This window comes from Barbus barbus, assembly GCF_936440315.1.
Source record: "Barbus barbus genome assembly, chromosome: 27".
Classification (NCBI taxonomy): domain Eukaryota; kingdom Metazoa; phylum Chordata; class Actinopteri; order Cypriniformes; family Cyprinidae; genus Barbus; species Barbus barbus.
Window position 1 is genome coordinate 21915234 of NC_136755.1, and position 21743 is coordinate 21936976.

General features: G+C 36.1%; 3 protein-coding genes across 6 annotated transcripts; all 3 read right to left on the reverse strand.

Moving 5' to 3' along the window:
• Window positions 1-1288: 1288 nt before the first annotated feature.
• apoa4a (apolipoprotein A-IV a) lies at window positions 1289-2554 on the reverse strand. Its single transcript, XM_079381315.1, has 4 exons — window positions 2491-2554; window positions 2316-2370; window positions 2054-2204; window positions 1289-1966 (listed from the first exon to the last, which is right to left on the reverse strand). The coding sequence occupies exons 2-4, from the start codon at window positions 2353-2355 to the stop codon at window positions 1399-1401; spliced, it is 759 nt and encodes a 252-aa protein (XP_079237441.1). The 5' UTR covers window positions 2356-2370; window positions 2491-2554; the 3' UTR covers window positions 1289-1398.
• Window positions 2555-3327: 773 nt separating this feature from the next.
• tomm40l (translocase of outer mitochondrial membrane 40 homolog, like) lies at window positions 3328-13152 on the reverse strand. Of its 2 annotated transcripts, none has more exons than XM_079381685.1 (10): window positions 9157-9500; window positions 8517-8722; window positions 7572-7639; window positions 7384-7476; window positions 7148-7249; window positions 6952-7057; window positions 6685-6807; window positions 6153-6229; window positions 5954-6056; window positions 3328-5102 (listed from the first exon to the last, which is right to left on the reverse strand). In XM_079381685.1, the coding sequence occupies exons 2-10, from the start codon at window positions 8719-8721 to the stop codon at window positions 4963-4965; spliced, it is 1017 nt and encodes a 338-aa protein (XP_079237811.1). In that variant the 5' UTR covers window position 8722; window positions 9157-9500; the 3' UTR covers window positions 3328-4962. The 2 variants fall into 2 exon arrangements, with proteins under 2 accessions (XP_079237811.1, XP_079237812.1); XM_079381686.1 differs by lacking the exon at window positions 9157-9500 and adding an exon at window positions 13105-13152 and having other exon boundaries at window positions 3984-5102.
• LOC306847628 (putative ATP-dependent RNA helicase DDX6) lies at window positions 8620-19974 on the reverse strand. Of its 3 annotated transcripts, XM_079381684.1 has the most exons (15): window positions 19856-19968; window positions 18885-19003; window positions 18159-18246; window positions 17961-18024; window positions 17619-17723; window positions 16176-16305; window positions 15939-16085; window positions 15737-15831; window positions 15443-15565; window positions 15206-15334; window positions 14368-14484; window positions 14173-14236; window positions 13941-14042; window positions 13105-13333; window positions 9982-12941 (listed from the first exon to the last, which is right to left on the reverse strand). In XM_079381684.1, exons 3-14 carry the CDS (start codon window positions 18206-18208, stop codon window positions 13125-13127), a joined length of 1335 nt encoding a protein of 444 aa, XP_079237810.1. In that variant the 5' UTR covers window positions 18209-18246; window positions 18885-19003; window positions 19856-19968; the 3' UTR covers window positions 9982-12941; window positions 13105-13124. The 3 variants fall into 3 exon arrangements, with proteins under 3 accessions (XP_079237808.1, XP_079237810.1, XP_079237809.1); XM_079381683.1 differs by having other exon boundaries at window positions 18159-19003; window positions 19856-19974; XM_079381682.1 differs by lacking the exons at window positions 9982-12941; window positions 18885-19003; window positions 19856-19968 and adding an exon at window positions 8620-8722 and having other exon boundaries at window positions 18159-18697.
• Between the last annotated feature and the right edge of the window lie 1769 nt (window positions 19975-21743).

A 21743-nucleotide genomic window follows, 5' to 3' on the forward strand; every position in this document is an offset into this window, starting at 1 on the left:
TAGATTCAATAATAGGTTGTTTTGTAAAAAAAACATTTGTTCAATGCATCGGTGTCGGTTATCACATTTAGTTTTATATTGTTATTACCACCTAAGATATAATGCTTATTATTTAAAATGTAAAGGTACAACCATGAAAAAGGGATGCATTATATATTTTCACAACGGTATTTGCTCTTTTAATGTTTCAGTTGGCCAGTTTTTTTGGTCACAGACAATCAATAACTGATGTCAAGCCCTATATATTGTGAGTCGACGCACTTTTATCCAGGCTATTTATATTAATTGAAATGTTACAAAAAAGTAGGTAAAACATTCCTCATAGTGTTCAAAGGCCAGTGTGTGGAGTAAAATGGTTGGGTGCTTGGTGACAGAGTGTTGTCAAAATGAACAGGATTTGAACCCTTGTTCTTTTTTTCTGACTAACAAATAAAGATAAAGCAAATCACTTTTTTTATTTTTGCATATGGGCAACTTGTGTGCTTATCCAAGTATCACTCCTAGTCCGCTACCTTTGTGGCTCTAAAGACTGGAATACATACATGATTTTTATACAGATATTTGCACTCTGGACAAGTAGATGCGTGCTGCTGAAAGTCAGAGCCAGTCTGCAGATTTTGGGCAGTTGACAGTTCACAGAAATTTGTATAGTGAGTGATGGCCACAGGGTAGTCGTGGCCTAATGGTTAGAAAGTCGGACTCGTAATGCAAAGGTTGCGGGTTTGAGTCTGGGGCCGGCAGGGTGGGGGGAGTGAACGTACAGCGCTCTCTCCACCCTCAATACCTCAATGACTGAGCTGCCCTTGAGCAAGGCACCAAACCCCCAACTGCTCCCCAGGGCCTGCAGCATAAATGGCTGCCCACTGCTCTGTGTGTGTGTGCACTTTGGATGGGTTAAATGCAGAGCACGAATTCCGAGTATGGGTCACCATACTTGACAATACGTCACGACGACGACTTTAAAAAGGCTCCTGTTTCTGTGTGATTTTGGTGTGCTCAGAACGACTTAAAAAGGTCTGGTAGTGTGTGATCCTTAGTGGTTGGCAAGTCAAGTGTATGATGCCTAATGTTTATTTCAGATTTAAGTAATCATATTTGGGTTGCCAGAATTAAATAAGTTCAAAAGCCTCACACATATTTCTTCAATTAAAATCTTGCATATCGACCACAGCATTACAAATTTATTATACATAGTGTAGTATTTTAAACAGTGTTTGTGTTAGTGGTATTTGTTTTTAAACCCTTACACAATTTGAGTGACCACAGCATTATAAATTAGTGTTTGTGCTATTTTATTTAAATTATTTTTTTGAAAAACATACATGAGCAACAAAGAAATATACTAAGTGAAACGCACAATGGTAACAGAAGTGTCCTTTTGCATTTCCCAAAGGTCTCTCAAGACTGCTTGTTGTTGGCAAAGGACTCCCAGAGAGCTGTTAACTGGGCCTTCAGGTCCTGGGCGTATGGATCCAGTTTGCTGAGCTCCTCTGAATAGGGAGCCAGATTCTTCTGAAGCTCCTGACTTCTCTGGGCCAGCTGACTCTGAAAGGTTTGGGCTAATGGTGACATGCTCATCTGAAACTCCAAAAAATGCTGGTCCAGTTTCTGCTTCAGCTCCTCGGTTTGAGGACCCATCTCCATCAAACTTCTCTCCAGCTTGGCCTTCATCTCCTCTGCCCCCTGGACCAGAGTAGATATCAGGGCCTCAGAGTTCAGGGCCTCTGCATACGGAGCCACATCCTTCTTCAGCCGCTCAACCTGCTTCTCAATATCACCTCTGATCTCCTCAACGTAAGGCTTGAGCTGGGACTGCACAGATGTCATTTCCTGTTCCAAGTGCAGTTTCAGCTGATCCGCCTCTTGGGAAATTTTGGCCATCAGGTCTTGAGTCAGAGGAGTTACTTGGCTTTGAATGGCCAGGGTGTATTTGTTGATGGCATCTGCACTTTGAGAGATCCTGTCACTGAGAAGAAATGGAGATAGATGTTTGTGTTTTTCAAAGTTTTATAGCCGGTTTATCAGTTCATCATCTTATTTATTACACGCTTACTTGATTTCTTGACCCAGTTTTGAGTTTCGGATCATCTGCAGGGTGTCCTCAGCTGTGAGGGTTGCCTGAGACACGTAATTCCAGAATGCGTTTTTCACCAGATCCATACTGGGGGCTGGTTGGTCCTGCCACAACATACTGGCATGACAACCTAAAGGATTCATCATGATTAAAACATATTAACTGGTTTAAAACGTAACATTTTGTGACCAGTTTTGAGAGCACCTCCAATTTTTATTAAAGCACTAAAACAAACACTTACCAGTGAAAACTGCAATGACAAACACTACAAGGACCTTCATGATTATGCGCAGACACTACAAGGGGAAAAAAAATCATTTTGTCAGGTAAGACCACTATAAATATTTTTATCTAGCGTGCATTTAACTGAAAAGTACAAAAGTATGCATTCATTTGTGTTTTGTCCGGTTCCTTACCTTTCTCTTGTCCTCTGCTGTAAGTGTTGAGAAGGTATCAGCACTGTATTTAAATGTGTTGCTGAGCTCTGATAAAGGCAGTAAAGTCCAGAAGGCAGTGCCCTGCTGTCAGCTGTATATGCCATGTCACTTATTCCACATCATGAAATCAACCGAACTGAACTCAGATCTGTGACTAACAATTATTCATACAGAAGCAGATATAAGTACTGTATAACAAGTCTAATATTAATGTCCTATAAAACTTAACTTCCAAATGAAGGAAGAGAGAAAACAGGAAAAATAATACTAGAAAATTTTAAACAATTCCTGTATTAGTTTTGGTTTAGTTTAAAATATTGATTTGGAACATAATTTTGAGGAAAATTGTCTACATTATTGGGGAATTTTTTTTTTTTTTTAACACCATGCCAGCTCCCATGGCTATTTTAAATGGAAGGACAATATTACTGTTAAATATTTTAAATTGAAACGCATTTTTACAAAAATCTCTAAAATTGTAATTGGCTTAACTTTAAAAAATTCCTCCAGAGTGTTAAGTGAATAATAAAAATCCCTGATATAATATAATGTAATGTTTTTAGCCCATATATTCTACATCTACACCATAATTCGGTTTACTTTAATGTTTTAGGCATGAATACAAGGTAACATTCTCACAAGCCACATTTAGCAATAGGTTTTCCTGTGCATGCAGCGTTATCATTATACTTTTCAAAATGAAGTACACATTCAACTACTAAAGAGTTGTAAATGAGTATTTACAGTTAGATTTTTTTCTTAAGCAATTAAGGAAAGACTAGAAGTAAATGATTAATGAGAAAACAGCATAAGGTTACTACGGGATCTGCAGACTTGATGTGTTTATTGGTTTGATACACAGTCTTGAAAGAAGAAATCAGCGGTATGTCAGTGAGGTAAAAGGTCACTATCTTTTCTAGGCATTCATCCAGTTATACAAAACTGTTTGCATCTGCGCTTATCAACCAGGTCAAGGAGAACACAGAACTGACCCCTGAGCTTCTGTCATATTGATTCAGTTGCATTCCAGTGAACACAGCCTATTATGGCTGCATTCCAATGCAGAAAATATGCTGTGCATTTAACATCACTGTTGTTCAAATCATCGGCTCTAAAACGGTCACATTATTTTGATAATAATGAAATGAATTTAAGGTAGAACTCAAAGGGAAAACTTTGTAAACATTATGCATACTACATGGTAATATTTTTTCAATAAAAGCATGGTTTGGTAAAAGAAAATTAAATTAAGCATTGTTATAGTCCTAATGAAACAGTATTTAATATGGACAAAAATGATGAACATATGAACTAATGATGATTGATGAGTCAGATCCTTTTAGACATTGCCCTCTACATCACAACACTTATCTGCATTTAAAAAGAGTCTGATATCTGCTGAACATGCAATCCCTAAGAAGAAGGAAGAAAGGGACATCGGACAACTAACCCGTTTTGTATTTTTTATTTTTCTATATGTTCTGGCATGTATCCGTCTAAAAAAACTAAAAGACAAAAAAAAAATAAAAAACCGGACAGGGTCAATGGGCTTGGTAAAAAAAAATAAAAAAAATTAAAAAAACATACTGCGTTAACGCAAGTAAAGCAATCATATCAGCTACAGACACAATATTATAACCATTCAATAAGTCTAATTAGTCATTTATACTTTTAATCATACACTATACTTGGTGTGGAGACATTATTAGGCAATATACATATTCATAAAGTGTTTATGAAGGCACTGTATGTGGTGGGGAAAATAACTATAACAATGTGGCAAGTCATAAATTTAGGATTTGGTAATACAGTATATCACATGAATTTAATCTGCTTTTTTTGTTTAAGTTTCTCAGCTATGCAACGGTGTATCAGACACATTCATCAAAAAAATAATACCTCTAAATAAAACATTTTTACACCAACAAAAATACATTCATAAACATGCATCTCAGTTTGATGGACAGATATATGTTTTGTTTTAAGAATTTATCCATGTTTCACAATACTTGCAATGCATATATTTTATTTATATAGGTACCTATATGAGTACAGAGATCCAGCAACTTGATTAAAATCATTGCGTAGGGAAAATAAACTAACTCAGAACATCTTCATTAAACAAAACAAAAAATAAGGAAATAATTTATATATATTTTTTAAATGAACGCAAACAAGAAAATGAAAGGCAAATTGTGTATTTGTTCTTGTCTCTCTTATAACGCATTAAGCAGTAGTGATGTTTTTAAATGTACTTTTTTGGATATTGGAATCATCACTGCAAAGGTTGGTCTGATACATGGAACTAACAACAAATATTACTTTATTTTGCTTCGTTTACTGACTGATTTTGTACAGATGTGGATAAATATGCAAGTGTGTCCAATCTTTACCGTTTCACCAGCCACAGCACTGGTGTGTAAACTGCAGCATTAACCAATGAAGGTAGGATTAACCGATGGTGATGCCAAACCCACACTGGAACTTGCTTTTTCTGTGGTTAAGGAAAGCGCAGAGGGCCAGTGACAGAGGCAGAGGCTGCAGCTTTTTTTCAAGCGTGGCTCCAACCACCCAGTTACTGTCTATAGAACCTACAGAGAGAGTGAAAAATGTATATCCCATACATTTTAACCAAAGAAATCGCATGCAGATTGCAAAGACAGGATAAAGGTTTTGTAAAAAAGTAAGGTATCTGGGGTGGATTTTCATTGGAATATCAGGCAACACTCTTAGGAATGACAAATGTTTTAAATAAGACTGAACTGGGATGCTGCTCAATGAATGATGACAATTACACTTTTGTGACTAAAAATAGATAAAAAAAATTGTATTTAAGAGCATGTGTGTGAATAAGACTATAAAAAGTATTGAATTCATTATTTTTTTTTATTTAACGTCATGAAGTCTTAAATATTTTAGATGATATAACAAAAGTTATAATTATCATTTTATGAGTTTAACAGGAAAACAGAATATGTGATATATTACAGAATATCAAAATAAGACCCCTGGCATATTTATACTTAAAAGTCCTGCATTATGCAGAACATTTTCTGGTTATTATTATTTTCCTTTTTTTTTTTTTTATTTGGTTACATAAACTGTATCTGACATTTAATTAAATGTTTAAAAACACTTTATTCCATAATTATTAAATACAGTTTTAAGTAGAAATATTTAAAAACCTATAGTGTACTCTTAGTATTCAAATAAATTAAATCAATTTGCTTGTAAATGCCTCCTATTAACCCTTTAAGGTAAAAGTAATTACTTAAAAATATTTATACTGAGCCATTTTTATTAGATTCTTTATGCACTCTTGCATTTTTTTTTTTTTTTAACTTAAGAGCACATGCAATTGCTGAATTCATCGTAACCTTACAAAATGATGAGATGTTGATGAATGCTGTCTCTATGTACAAATGCATGCATATTTACCAACCTTTAAAGACCAGATCAGCTTTGGAGACGTCCAGTTGGTATCCAAATGAAACACTAGTGTCCTGCATCCGGGTGCTTGCTTCGAACTCCACGCCAACCTGCAACTAATACCAAACAACAAAACAAATGTCATTATAAAGCAATAAAAACACATAAATGAACAAATACAGACATGACTCATTCTGCTGATGAACATTTACCTGATCATTAGCTTTGTGGTAATACGACCCATGAGCTCCAGCTCCTCCTAGTGTCAGTGTGGCGATAAAGTTGCTGCCTGTTTGCAAATGCCCATTCAGATTTTTAAAATTAAGTAATAAAACTTGCAGACTGAATATTTTTCAAATAAATACTGCACTTTAATCTGTTTACAATATCCATTTACTTTGCACATTTTTATTGCATATTGTATTTAAAAGGTTCTGTTGTTATTTGAAAAAATGTATTACATTTTAATAAGGCTACGTCCGTATTAATCTCCATATTTAAAAAAAAAACATGGATAAATACTGATATATATGGGTACAATATGCATTTAATTTTCAAATGTATCCACTTTGGAGAGTGACTTCAAAAAGCTGTTTTCACTGGACAAAAGGCCAAAGCATAGAAGAAAAAAAAGATGCGTTTTTCCAGATTAATGTGGATGTAGCCTAGGAGGTGCTTGTGTATATTTTCAATTTACTGTGTAATGTAATTCATCACTGTGATCTAAAGTTTAAATTATCATACCTGTATATCGGCCTGCCAGAGACATGACTGTTCCCTCCTCTCCGGGCCGTCGGTGGTACACCAGCTCTCCCCCTAATGCCAGCGACGGAGTGACAGACTGGAGATAATGAGCTACAACAATTCCTGAGAGAGACGGGGGGACAGGAGGAGAGAGAAACAGAGAGGAAATAAGTTGGATGAGCTAACAAGACTAAAAACAAATAAAGCTACTGAAATAAACCTCAAATTGAGGCACAAATAAACATGGATGAAACAGAAGACAATTACCTGACCCAACCAAGACGTCTGGGTTGCCAAAGGTCACAGCAGCAGTGAAATCTTCTCCTTTGAATTCAGCATCTCCTTGCCAGTTCACAAACTTCTGCTGCTGAGTCTGATTGAGATTATATGTCCAGTAATGCATTAATATTACAGCATAACTAATCATAAAATCATTCAAATCAATCGTTTCACAAATACATACCTGGAATACAAATTTTGAGCGCACTCTGTCTGTGATCTGATGAATAATCTGTGCATTTAGGCTCCCTGTGTTGTCCATGTCACCAACCATGACAGGAAATGCCTGATAAAAATATTTAGGTAAAATATAAATACTTGGATAAATGGCACAAATTCCTTTTTTTCCCCCAATTAAACACTTTTCAACAGCCTTTGTTCTGGGAAAATATATTTATATTGCGAGCTACATTTGTGTACCTCTGCTGGTCCTGTTTGTTTGGTCCCCGCATAAGTAGCTCCAAACCTGTAACTGGAGTCTCCTAGAGTGCTTAACAACACTGTGTGGTTGACCTATGATATAAAACAAGAGATGATGTTGATGATCAAGAATACTTCCTTTAACAACATGGCTCAAGAAAATCCACCAGTGGACACACTGGACTGACCTGGAAGTGGTTGCTCAAGCCCTTGTTCACTGTTAGTCTAACACCCTCCATCTGCATAGGAAACACCTCTGAGGAACAAACAGACATTAGTGTAAAAACATTTGAATTTGTAATTATGAAAATTCAAAGTAAAGTCATACAGGATACAGCTGAATGGGGAACGACCTTTAAATTCCAAAGAAATTCCAATTTCCAAGCAACAACTAAAAAAACTCATCTCTTTCAGCAGTACTTGACTTCATCCTAAACTCAAAAAAAAAAAAAAAAAACTTAATCTTTCCCTCCATCTTTCTCTCCTTCCCTTGCTAGCTTTTACTTATTTGAACAATGACTGAGACTTGGTGTTACGAGCACTTCCTCTGTCTGATTGCCTCTTCAACATGAATCACTTCTTGTATTCCCCAATTGTAAGTCTGCCAAATGTAAATTCCTGAATTTGAATTGAATTTTAACTAAGGAAGCAGGATATAAAATTCTAATTTAAATATAAGAAAGATTAAAATGGAATGTAATAATAAAAAAAAAAAGTTATAACTGCTTTATATTAATCTGCTGATTTCTTCATTCACACAATTTTTAGTATAAATCACTGTAAATATAAATGTTATCATAAATCTTAGAATCTCTCACCAAGGCTGCATTTAAATGGTCTAAAATACAGTAAAAACAGTAATATTGTGAAATATTATTACAATTTAAAAAGTAATTTATTCCCGTGAAGGCGAAGCTTAATTTTCAGCAGCTACTACTCCAGACATCAGTGTCGCACGATCCTTCAGAAATTATTCTAATATGATGATTAGGTGTACAAGAAACTGAACTGTATTATCAGAGTAGAAACTGAGATACATTTTTCAGGAGTACAAATACATATCTTTTGTACCATTATGTCTTTACTGTCACTTCATCCTCTCTAAATCAAAATTCAAATATATATATTCATACCTTTGCATTTTCGGTGGCACTCTTCAAAGCCACCGGGGTTTGAAAGGAGAGGCTCAGTCTCCTGGAGCCCAGATGAAGAGCTGCCAGGCACAGAGACGGGAGAGACGGAGGGCATCGTGAATCCTGGTGGGACTGACACCAAACCTGATCCACCTGGCCCTGGTGCAGGAGGGCTGGGGGCACTGGCAGCTAACACACTACCCATTCTTCAACAGAACAGAGGAGGTAACGTTAAACACAGATGGAGAGCATATTATTATCTGAAATAATGTATTGTAATCAGTAGTGTGGGTCTAAAATCAGTCATTTTCATTTGTGAACGATAAACGATACGATAAGCATGCATGTCATGTTTAGGCAGCAAGTACCCGAAGGTCTTTTGCGTAAAGAAAATAACTAAACAATTGGATTTGTACGATTAGAAGCTGCAGCTGTATCGTTAAACATCCAGGTTCAAATTCAACGCATAATCCTTTGACAAATTAGCTCGAAAGCTAAAAGCCACCTGATTTTTGCTATTCGTGAGACACTACAGACACTGGAAATATAAATGCTGTTTAGATTTAACAAGTAGCAATATTTCTAGCTGTAGATTTTATTAGAAAATAAACTCAATAATAATGAATCAATGACAACTCACGTTGAGTTTCACAGAGGACGGTTCTCCAGATTACACTGTTACCACGTGTTCAAACGATGTCCGTTTTGTGGATGATTCATTCCGTCAGAGTCGGATCTTCTCAATGAGTCTGTTGAATCGCTTCACTAAACCACCAGTGTCATCTACTCGTTTACGAGTCGGACAAAATTGTTCATGTTAGAATCAGTCTGAGCGGTTCTCGTGTCAATTATATGCATATTTTGAAGTTAAGTTGCATTATGTCTTCAACAAACGTAAAACTAAAACTAAAAAAATTTGATAGGAAAAAAAGTTTCAGCACAGCGATTACGCAATTACGTCAAGACGTAAAATAATTCCTCAGTGAGTTCATTCAGATGAACTGTTCAAAAGAACCGATTCATGGAAACGAGTCAGACTCCTCTTACGCCTCCGCCCGGTAGCCCTCCTACTTTCAGCTCGACAAAACCAAAGCTAAATTGCTATTGGTCTGTTTACCTGGCAATCACTACGTAAAAATGAAGCGGGGTTGAGAGAGCGAACACAAAGTAAAAGGGCATTTGCGTGAAGGTCAACGAATGGGCTTTGAAGGTCGCTTGGGTTCCCATAACCTGAACTGTAAGATGTACATAGAAGTAATAAAAACAAACAGAACTAGAGTTAAGTCATTCGATTTATGCAATGGATCCTTAATGAAATAAATACTGAAAACCCCCGGACTAGGCACTGTCACAACTAGTCATATTAAAACTCTCCTCTAATAAACTGCAAATGTTTCCAATTAGTAAATAATAATAATAAAGATTAAATAAGAAATAGGTATATAATAAATAATAAGAAGAATATAGGACACAATTTAATAAGATTTATGGACACATTGGAGTGACAAATTTATGTTCAAATTGAACAAATCAGAAAAATAAACCTAAAAAAAAAAAAAATGTAGATTCACAAAAATGTACTACAGTCAATTCAATAAGAAACAGTTTACCAATTTAAATGTTAAAGTGTTTCCTCTGGAAAATGTAAAAAAAAATACATCCCCTGATATAGATACTTTTCCACATTCACAAAGAAAAACCGCACTGTTATCTCTCATATGAATGTAATAAAGTTTGGGACAGATGGCACATTCATTCTATTTCAAGCTATAATACATACTATAACCTCAAGCTATTCAAATGAAATAAACAATAGAGGACATAACATAAATCGCTCACACAGTCATGAGCACTAAACCATTCTTGCATCAATTACAAACAGGGTATCACACATCAAATTTTTTCTCTCTCCAGGAATCCTATACAAAATTTACATTAAACAATTGTCCCCATTACATCTGCTCCTCACTTCCATTAGCTGTGATAAACCATATAAAACTTCACAAGCTCATCACTGCATGAAAGAATTGATAAAGAATTAAAGTTTTTCCTCTAAAATATGACTTTGAAATATGCTAATAGTCTTACACAAACAAAAATCTTTTGAGTAGCACAGCATCATCAGCAGAAATTTGCAATCTGGCTCAAGGTTTCCTAATTTAACTGCACAGTGCATATTGGCCTGAACTGTGCTGTTTTAATAGCTAAAGAAACATGCAAACTGAGGTTTCTACACTAAAGCTTTGAGGTACATGCCACATATCCCTGCATAGCGGGAAAAAAAAAAAAAAAATCCCACAATAGAAAAAAAACAAAAAAACTCAGCTGCCACAGAGATGATGCTACAATTCTGCTGTATGAAAATACTCTCTTAATCAAAATCTCATAAATGCAACATGAGGTTATGAAAAGCCTCTTGCAAAAGGGAATAAAAATTAAATTTTGCCTCCTTTCTGCCAAAGTTACATACACACACACCTGGAAATAATGTAATGAAGTCATTACCAACTTTATACATTCATTAATTTCAAAAGAAATGAAAACTGCAAGAAAAAAAAAAACATCTCACCAACCTTTAAATGAAGAAAGAAAGAAACCAAACAAACTCTTGACAAATCATTTAACATAGTTGTACATATAAATGTGAAGATATGCTAATGTATAATGACTGCGTTGTGGTGAAGTTTTATATCAGCTTTCACGTAGTAGTCTGACATCTTTCACATTATGCCAGTTTTGGCATGCCTGTTTGTTAGTAATGTCTAATATAATATAGTTTCAGAATTTTATATATATCTATCACAAGATACAAAAGAATTGCACAAATTTAGTCTGTTTGAAACCATAATTTACATCTATATTTCTTTATGAATTCCAAATTTACATTTACACTGTATTGTCAAAAGTATTGGGTCACCCCTTCTAATGAACAGGTTTGACTACTTTAGTAATTTCCATGAGTACAAATCTTAATGTTTAAGCATATAATGATATTCTAAGGAATTGTGTGCTTCTAATTTTATTGGAAAAGTTTGGATAGGGCCCTTTTCTATTCTAACATGACAGTGCCTCTGTGTATAAGGCAAGGTTAAAAAAAATAAATGATTGATTCAGTCAGTGTAGAAGAACTTGACTGGTCTGCAGAAAGCAGAGTCCTAATCTCAGCTGAACACCTCTGGTGTGACTTTAAATGCAGACCTTGAGCCGAACCAAACACCAATGATTTGCACATACACTATATGGACAAAAGTATTGGGACACCCCCTTCTTTAGAACAGAAAAAGGCACTTCCAAAACTGTGGCAACAAAGATGGAACCATAATTCACGTATTTAAAAATTGTATTTCCATCTCTGTTGCAGCAGTTTTGAGTGTCTAAAATGACTGTACCCATATACAAGTCACTGATGTTTGGTGATGAGTTTTCGGCTCAAGGTCTGCATTTAAAGTCACACCTGAGGTGCTCAGATGAGATTAGGACTTTGCATTATCCAGACCAGTCAAGTTCTTCCACATTGACTGAATCAATCATTTATTTTTTTTAACCTTGCCTTATACACAGAGGCACTGTCATGTTAGAATAGAAAAGGGCCCTGTTCAAACTGTTGCAATAAAATTAGCAGCACACAATTCCTTGGAATATCATTATATGCTTAAACATTAAGATTTGTACTCATGGAAATTACTAAAGTAGTCAAACCTGTTCATTAGAAGGGGGTGACCCAATACTTTTGGTAATACAGTGCATCTGTGACTACTAATTAAACTACAAAAAGCACCAATATTAATGCAGATTTTTTTTTCTCAGGCAGTTTAGTGCAATGGTTCATGTTGACACCTGAATCCTGAGCTCTGCATTATTTCCATGGATGCTGGTTTCTCTAGCTGCCTCAGAATGAATATGAAGAGAATTTGAAAATGCTTCTCATCAATAAATCCATACCAATGATTCTTTCACAGAATCCAGTAGCACCAATATGCTGTGGATTTAAAATCCTGTGTTTGGTCTTTGGGAATACTTTAACATAGCAATGACATATTAATCTAAGACAGAGATGATATATATTAAGGCACTTGGGTTCAACAGGTTTTGTTCTAGGCTTTGTGTGTAAATTCTCAACTAATGACGCAAGTATGCTACGTTCTATTTTCACCATTAACTTCGTTTTCTATCAAACAGGAACTTTTCTCTGAATGTTTTTTTTTATTCTTGCATGTCTCAACTGGAATGTGTACGGTCATTTATAAAGAGGGTATAACCACTCCAAAAATTAACAATGAATGAAAAAAAGACAGCAAAACACTGACAGCAACTAAAAACGAAAAATACTGTGGTGGAGGAAAAGATGAGGAAAGTTATGAGCAGAGAAGTTACTGGTTTGTGCAAAAGCAGATGCAAAATTCTGGTTCAGTTTCTCCAGCTTCCCTAGAAAAAGCAAATGGTAAAGCCAGTCCAATTAGCACTGATTCAACATGGAAATATTAACATACATTGCAATATTAGGTATTCTCAGATCAATAAACAAGCGTTAGATGATTTTCCCCATTACATGACATGAGTACAAAGTCTCCCAACTCTATGCCTTTACCTGCTCTCTAATGGTGCTTCCTAATGGCCTTCAGATCCCTCGCCGGGCTGAGGCGCCTCTGCCTCACAGTCAGGGTTCAAAGAGTGAAACTCTGCCACATACAGGCTCTTATCAATGCTGCCGGGAATGGGCTTTATGTCCGTCATCAGCTGGTCCTCAACGGTCTTCAGGTTAAAGCGATCCTCAGCGCTAATGAGATTGACTGCCAAACCCAAATGTCCAAACCTGCCTACAAATTAAACACAGAGACCATATAATGATACAGTATCCCACAGAAGTGAGTACACCCTCACATTTTTGTAAATATTTTATATCTTTTCATGTGACAACACTGAAGAAATGACACTTTGCTACAATGTAAAGTAGTGAGTGTACAGCTTGTATAACAGTGTAAATTTGCTGTCCCCTCAAAATAACTCAACACACAGCCATTAATGTCTAAACTGCTGGCCACAAAAGCGAGTACACCCCTAAGTGAAAATGTCCAAACTGGGCCCAAAGTGTCAATATTTTTTGTGGCCACCATTATTTTCCAGCACTGCCTTAACCCTCTTGGGCATGGAGTTCACCAGAGCTTCACAGGTTGCCACTGGAGTCCTCTTCCACTCCTCCATGATGACATCACGGAGATGGTGGAAGCTGGCAGCACTCATACGTCTATTTTCCCAAACACAATGTGTCACATGAAAAGGTATAATAAAATATTTACAAAAATGTGAGGGGTGTACTCACTTCTATGCGATACAGTACATTACACTTTTATAATATGTATAAAGTCTAAATAATGTTATCCACATTTAATCCATCACATCTGTGTTGTTTGTTAACTTGTTAACCTGAGCGCCCGATGCGATGCAGGTATGTTTCTGCATTCTTGGGAAAGTCAAAGTTGATGACCACATTTACTGCCTGGATATCGATGCCTCTAGTGAATAAATCTGTTTCAAGAGCATAAATTCACTGAGTTCGAAACACATTGACAAAACATACATTTTATTTTTTACACTTGAGGTTATTATGCAATTACACAAAAAAGAGGTAAGATACTATATTATGTACTACACTCACCAGTGCAAACAAGGTTCCTGCAGAGCCCGTTTCTGAAGTCATGGAAAACACGGTTTCTGTATTCCTGCCATATGAATGAAATGACGCACAATGTGTTTGCAGTCACAAGTTTCAAGTATTTGACTGAAATTAGTAAATCATACTGAACACATTTGAATTACACTGGAACTGACAACAGCAAAATACATACAGTACCTGCATCATCTTTGCATGAATGTAGAAGCAGGAGTAGCCCAGCTGCGTGATCTTCTTGGCCAAAAGCTCCACTCGCTGAGTAGAGTTACAAAAGATGATGGACTGATTTATCTGCAACTGTGGAGAGAACAAGTGCTTGGGTCATGTCAACTGTAGAAACAATGCCATTTTTTATAATTCATAAAAGAGCAAAACTACAACAACCGAAGCTAATGCATAAAAGGACCAATTCACCCAACAATGAGAATTTGCTGAAAATTTACTCTCCCTCAGTCCATCCTTTTTCACTTGAACAGATTTGGATACATTTAATCACTTGTTTACCAATGGATCTTCTGCAGTGAATGGTTGCCGTCAGAGTCCAAACAGCTGATAAAAACATCACAATAATCCAGTCCATCAACTAACATCTTGTGACGTGAAAAGATTTTGGCTAAAGTTCTCTATCTATAACTTTGCATCCTCCAGTGAAAAAAAAAACAAAGTTAGGAGAGATATGTTGTATATAACTGTTTACAAGACTGAATACAGCTGAATGAAGGTTTTATTTTTTACAAACATGCATCTTTTCACTTCATAAGACATTAATAAATGGAGTGGAGTCATGCCGCTTACTTGTGGATTATTATGATGCGTTTATCAGCTGTTTAAACTTTCATTCACTCCATTTGGTGAGAAAGTGCTAAATGTAATGCTAAATTTCTACAAATCTTTTCTTGATGAAGAAACAAACTCCTCTAGGTCTTGGCTAGCCTGAGGAATTCATCATTCTTGTGACATGAAATTTTACCCGCCCTAAATATAATTTTTTGAAATTATACGGAAATAGACTCTTTACCCTGGAGAACAGTGTGTTAAGGCAGTGGACTTTCTGCTTTTCTGTGACATAAGCATAGTACTGCGTAATGCCTTTTAGGGTCAGTTCCTCCATCAGGTTAATCTCATAGGGCTTCTGCAGGTGCTTTGCCTGAAGAGATACAAAGTGTATAAATGTAAAATCTGCAGATGTAGAAAGAGACAGATGAGCACAATGAAATTATAAATGTGTTCAAAATGATGCACAGATTTCTCTAACCATAAACTTCTGTACGCTGATGGGGAATGTGGCCGAATAGAGCAGAATCTGTCTGTTCTTTGAAAGGAAACCAATGATCTCCTCAATAATAACCACAAAGTCCTGAGAGAGCAGCTTATCAGCCTATAATAAAACAAGCAATGAAGTTTAAACTTAGATAGTGGTATTGATAACCTAAATAACTCTGTCAAGATGTTCAGTTGTGACAGAGTGCAATAGGGTATAATCATTTTATTAATTCTAATTTTATTCATATTCTGGCAGGTATGAACAGTTAGCATGTGCAATACTCACTTCATCCATAACCATCATCTGAACTTTATCCACTTTGGCTATGCCCTTTTTAATCAAGTCCAAAATTCTGCCAGGTGTTGCTATAACAACATGAACTGCAAAAAAATAAAAATAAATAAAAAACGTTTTGAACAACATGCTTTTACTGCAGATGATGATCACACTGTAATCTCTTTATGATTAGGTGATCACTGAACATTACCCTCCTCATCCAGGCGCATGATATCATCTCGTAGGTTAGTCCCACCTGTGGTTGCCATGACCTTGAGACCACCCAGGTGCTTGCTGATCTGAATACTGATCTGACTGACCTGCAGAGCCAGTTCACGAGTGGGAACTATCACAATGGCTGCAGGTAAACACAGAAAGATAGTACAATAAAAAAAGGGGTGGGGGATAAGAGGTACATCTGGTGTAAACTGTTTTGGGAGAGAGAAACCTTGGATATGATCCTTTTTCATGTCAATTCTCTCCAGAAGGGGGATCAGGTATGCACCACTCTTTCCAGTCCCATTTTTGGCACGAGCCAGTATATCACGGCCAGAAAGGGCAATAGGAATACTCTCCTCCTAAAATAAAAAATAAATAGTTTACCCAAAAACAAAAATTTGTTGAAAATGTACTCATCCTCAGGCCATCCGAGATAAAGATGAATTTGTTAACTTCATCAGAACAGATTTGGAGAAATTTAGCATTACATCATATGCAGTGAATGGGTGCCATCAAAATGAGAATCCAAACATCTGATTAAAACATCACAATAATCCAAAAGTAATCCACATGAATCCAGTTCATCAATTAACATCTTGTGAGGAGAAAAGCTGCATGTTTGCAAGTAACACATTTTAACTTTAAATTGTCACTTCTGGCCAAAATACGAGTCCATAATACCAAAAAATTAATCCCGTTGTACTTTCACATCAAATTCCACCGACATGTTTGTTTAGAACCGTTTTGGACTGTTTGCGCTTGTATCAGGTGCTTGATTTGAGCATATTCAGACAAAATGACTTTTCCAACACAGTAGTAATATTATATGGCAAGCCGTTTTGACTTTTATTCCTTCACATGATATGAATTCTTGATATCAACAATTCAATTTTTACTAGTTAAAATGCTAATTCTTGATATCAAGAATTAAATTGTTGATATCTGTAATTGTATTTTCACTAGTTAAATGTCACCATAGGCTGCCATTCAAAATCAATTGTTGATATCAAGAATTAATTTCTTACTAGTTGAAATTCCAATTTCACATCAGAAATACAATTCTTACTAGTAAAAATGTCTATTCTTGATATCAACAATTTAATTGTCACTAGTGACAACGTTCATTTAATTGTCACTAGTGACAACGTTCATTTCTGATATCTGAAAATGTATTTCTGATATCAACAATTGGGAGGGTAATTTCTGATATCAACAATTTAGTTCTTGATATCAAGAATAGACATTTTTACTAGTGGAAATACAATTACAGATATCAACAATTTAATTGTTGATATCAAGATTTAGCATTTTAACTAGTAAAAATTGAATTGTTGATATCAAGAATTCATATCATGTGAAGGAATAAAAGTCAAAACGGCTTGCCATATTATATGTGGATTATTGTTGTTTTTAATCAGCTATTTGAACTCTTAGTCTGACGGCACCCATTCACTGCAGAGGATCCATTGGTGAGCAGGTCATGTAAAGTTCTCCAAATCTGTTCTGATGAAGAAATAAACTCATCTAAATCTTGGATGGCCTGAGGGGGAGTAAATGTTCTTCAAATTTTCATTTTTGGGTGAACTATTCCTTTAGGCATAAACACTGAGGATACACATGTTGTTCAGAAAGACTTGTAACTTGTTTGTTTTGAATTTCTTGCATCTATTACCTGAATGGGGGAGGGCTTTTCCCAGCCCATCTCAAAAATACCCATGAGCAGCTCTCTTTTTAGACAGTAGTCCTCAAACTCATTCCCTTTGGTTGCAGTCACATCCTTGTGAGAAAGAAAGAGTATGAAATTGATGGATCATAAGGAGATCTGTACTTATACTTCACAAAATTAAAAACAATCACTATTCATCAAATGCATGATGCATGTATATATATGAATTCTACATTGTGTGTTATGGTGAAAAAACAAGACATCCCCTTATAATGACATTACATTAGTTGGGGACTCTGCGCTATTTTTAAAAAGTGAAGGTTTAAAACATTTCACTGAAAGACTTACAGAAGTTCTGACTCTATTGTCCTTAGCAGGGAGCTGTAGGCTTTTTTTCCAGTCATCACCAAACCTGTGTGTCAATATATTATATAAACACTACTGTTCAAATGTTTGGGGTCAGTAATATTTTTAAGAAAGAAATTAATATTTTTATTCAGTAAGGACTTATTAAAATGACCAAAAGTGACAGTAAACACAGCTCACCTGATACCAGGTCCTTCCTGAGATGCATTGGCTGGTTTCTGGGTCCACATGGGCTCCTTTCCAGGCTGAGCACTCACAGTTTGGGGTCCTAATTGAGAGGGGGCTTTAGGCTGTCCTATAAGCTGCCTGTTGTGTGTGTTCAATCCCATAACAGCTGAGCCAGTGTTCTCCATCTTTGTTGCCATTTTTTAAGTTTCTTAAGCTTTTTCACTTTTTTAAATGCCTGCCTAAGGTCTAATAAGACCTAGTAAACCAGTCAGTGTCCACAAGGTCTCAATAAAAAGTGTCACTAAAGAATCTTATGAGATATTTACAAATTCTACATACAGCTTAGGCTCTACAAATAAGAGCAATGCTGTCACACAAGATATATTACAAGGTCTCTTCTAAAAGAAGAGAAATATATATTTATGTGTATAAATATCGCAAACCTGCACAAAGTATAGAAAATTATACCTGGACGGGTGTAGTAAAGAACTAGTCTGCTAAGGCAATGTGAACTACAGAAAGACCAGAACTTGCTTTTTGAGTCTACACTTCTGCAATATTTACAATATGCAAATAGAGCTTTGTGGTCTTTTGGCTGCCAGTTCACACTTTTTCTTCTTCAAATGCAGTTTAACTCTCAAATGTCCTGATAACAGAGATCATTCATTTAATTTATACATTTGTCTGGTAGATAGGATTCACTCCAGCACATCAGCACATTAATAGACAAAAGATCACCTCAGTTTAAATGTCCGACAGGGCTGAATACAAGTCAGTTCTTTAAATAAGTTAGGTGGAGATCTCGTGTTTGTCCTTTTCTCTGTGCTAACATTCAGTTGCGCCCACAGCTGTGCCACCTGCAGAGGAACAATGTGAAAATCAAAGACAACTCACTATACAAACTGAAAAGTACATGAAATATTCTGAAAGATATCCAGTATTAATTTATTGCCATTTTAGTAACTATATCATCTATGTTATATTGGTATGCCTTTGGTTATTGTCATAATTTATTGCAAGCAGTTTGTTTTTTAATATAACTGTCTAATGCTGATGTGATAAGTAATTGCTTATTTAAATATTAAATGTCAGAAAAAGCACTGTGGTGGTTTCATGGTATAAAATGGAAATACTATTTAAAAGTACCTTGTTGTCATGATACTGAATGTTTCCCATATTAAAAATCCATGTTGTACTTTAAGGTAGTCATAACATTGAAATACAATGGCACTTTTACTGTGAGTGTCAATGACAGCAGAACTTTAACGTTATCTCTGTCAAATAAAAACAAAGAAATAAATAAAGCCTTACTTTCTGACAGGTGGTAAATAGAGTTAACTGCATCCATATTTACTTTTGCTTGTTTACAAATCAAATTTAAGTTCTAACCAAATGTTTTCTATTATAACCTTTAAACAAGCAAATACAAAAACCGACAGTCATTCCTTCACAACTCTACACATGAAATAAAAGTCTGGCTTGAACTTTTTAAACACAAGCATTTCAGACTTACAAACTTTGAGACTGATAATCGTTTCCAGTTCATAAATAATAAAAACATCGTTTCACTTGTTAGTTACTTTAGGCAGACTAAACATAATCCCAAAAATACCGACATTAAACAGTTTAGTTAGCAGGCGAATTGTGCTAAGCTAGGCTAACCGTATACATTACTGCATAATATCCGACAGTTAAAACCAAACATTTACCTTTACTTATGTCAGTATCCTATGTTGCCATATGTGTGAGATAAATTACTTGGTAATCAACGTGGTATGTATCATGTCGCTACAAGCAGCTCGTCTCTTTGTTGTATTTCTGTCAACACGGTCATGTCAGTGGGGTTCATATGAGGTGCTGCCATCAGCAGTACGGAGGCTCTTATGACCACAGGACTATCAAACATGCGTTTACTTCAAGCGGCAACCTCCCGCTCCCTCTAGTGAAACCAACACGGAAGTGATTAAAACTGCAATTCATCGACTAGCCGCTGGAGGCTGGCTCCAAAAGGGAGTCAATCACATTGACTCTCCATGTTAAAATGCCCAACTTTACAGTAGAAAAAAACATGTTTACAGCCTGGTACAAAAATTTATTTTGGTCTATATAGCTAATTTTGCCCTTCGTGACAACTGTGAGGGGGGTGAATTTTTTTATAACTCATCCATTTAAATTATATTAAGCCTTAAACCTCTGCATAATTAAGGGCGTGGCCACTTCAGTGACAGGTTGATTGACGTTGCTGTCTCTATCTGCTGTCTGTTAGCCGTCACGTTACCTCAGCCGCTGAACTTGGCATCTCTGCCGTGTTTCTGCTTTTGTTTTATACAGTCTATGGCTTTTTTCGTTATTATTTCTTAAAATGATCTAATAAAATGGCTTGTTGTGCGGTTAATTGTACTAACAGACCGTCCAAGTCTAGGCTCCATTTTTTCCGGTGAGTGATATTGTAATGTAATTTTATTTATTAATTTATTTATTCTTTATAATTTTATTTAAATTTAGTTTCAGGTTAATTTACCTTGAGTAAGCTGGAAAGCTCTGGAAAAGTTCAAAAATCAACCGCCAATACATCGACGAGGTAGGCGGGCGTGGTTTCAGCAACCAGGCACCTCAGTTCCGCCCACGTCCCGCCTCATTGCCCATTTTGGATCATCCGGGAGTGACGATTTTTTACTTTTTTACAGTCTATGGTTTACTTACTGCATTTCTTTCTTTGAATGGATGCCTTTATTCCCTTAATTTCTGTGGTGTCCGTGTATTTTAGGCAGCCTTAGTCATAATAACCCTTACAAAAATTAACCATGGTTTTAATGTAGTAACCATGTTTTGTTTAGTTTTTTTGGCGTATTTGTACAGGTCCTTTTCAAATAATTAGCATATTGTGATAAAGTTCATTATTTTCTGTAATGTACTGATAAACATTAGACTTTCATATATTTTAGATTCATTACAACACAACTGAAGTAGTTCAAGCCTTTTATTGTTTTAATATTGATGATTTTGGCATACAGCTCATAAAAACCCCAAATTCCTATCTCAAAAAATTAGCATATCATGAAAAGGTTCTCTAAACGAGCTATTAACCTAATCATCTGAATCAACTAATTAACTCTAAACACCTGCAAAAGATTCCTGAGGCTTTTAAAAACTCCCAGCCTGGTTCATTACTCAAAACCGCAATCATGGGTAAGACTGCCGACCTGACTGCTGTCCAGAAGGCCATCATTGACACCCTCAAGCAAGAGGGTAAGACACAGAAAGACATTTCTGAACGAATAGGCTGTTCCCAGAGTGCTGTATCAAGGCACCTCAGTGGGAAGTCTGTGGGAAGGAAAAAGTGTGGCAGAAAACGCAGCACAACGAGAAGAGGTGACCGGACCCTGAGGAAGATTGTGGAGAAGGACCGATTCCAGACCTTGGGGGACCTGCGGAAGCAGTGGACTGAGTCTGGAGTAGAAACATCCAGAGCCCCCGTGTACAGGCGTGTGCAGGAAATGGGCTACAGGTGCCGCATTCCCCAGGTCAAGCCACTTTTGAACAGAGAAGCAGCACTGGACTGTTGCTCAGTGGTCCAAAGTACTTTTTTCAGATGAA

What these genes read in the sequence shown, in the direction of transcription:
- tomm40l (XM_079381685.1), bottom strand. Translation starts at nt 8,721, where the DNA reads ATGGGTAGTGTGTTAGCTGCCAGTGCCCCCAGCCCTCCTGCACCAGGG. An exon ending in AGACGTCTTGGTTGGGTCAG is followed by an intron (nt 6,808 to 6,951) that starts GTAATTGTCTTC and finishes CGTCTCTCTCAG; the next exon opens with GAATTGTTGTAGCTCATTAT. An exon ending in ACCACAAAGCTAATGATCAG is followed by an intron (nt 6,057 to 6,152) that starts GTAAATGTTCAT and finishes GTTTGGTATTAG; the next exon opens with TTGCAGGTTGGCGTGGAGTT.
- LOC306847628 (XM_079381682.1), bottom strand. Translation starts at nt 18,343, where the DNA reads ATGGCAACAAAGATGGAGAACACTGGCTCAGCTGTTATGGGATTGAAC. An exon ending in TTAACACACTGTTCTCCAGG is followed by an intron (nt 14,485 to 15,205) that starts GTAAAGAGTCTA and finishes TTCTCTCCACAG; the next exon opens with TTGCAGATAAATCAGTCCAT. An exon ending in TTCATGCAAAGATGATGCAG is followed by an intron (nt 14,237 to 14,367) that starts GTACTGTATGTA and finishes TTCATATGGCAG; the next exon opens with GAATACAGAAACCGTGTTTT.
- apoa4a (XM_079381315.1), bottom strand. Translation starts at nt 2,355, where the DNA reads ATGAAGGTCCTTGTAGTGTTTGTCATTGCAGTTTTCACTG. An exon ending in TGTCATTGCAGTTTTCACTG is followed by an intron (nt 2,205 to 2,315) that starts GTAAGTGTTTGT and finishes TGAATCCTTTAG; the next exon opens with GTTGTCATGCCAGTATGTTG. An exon ending in AAACTGGGTCAAGAAATCAA is followed by an intron (nt 1,967 to 2,053) that starts GTAAGCGTGTAA and finishes ATTTCTTCTCAG; the next exon opens with TGACAGGATCTCTCAAAGTG.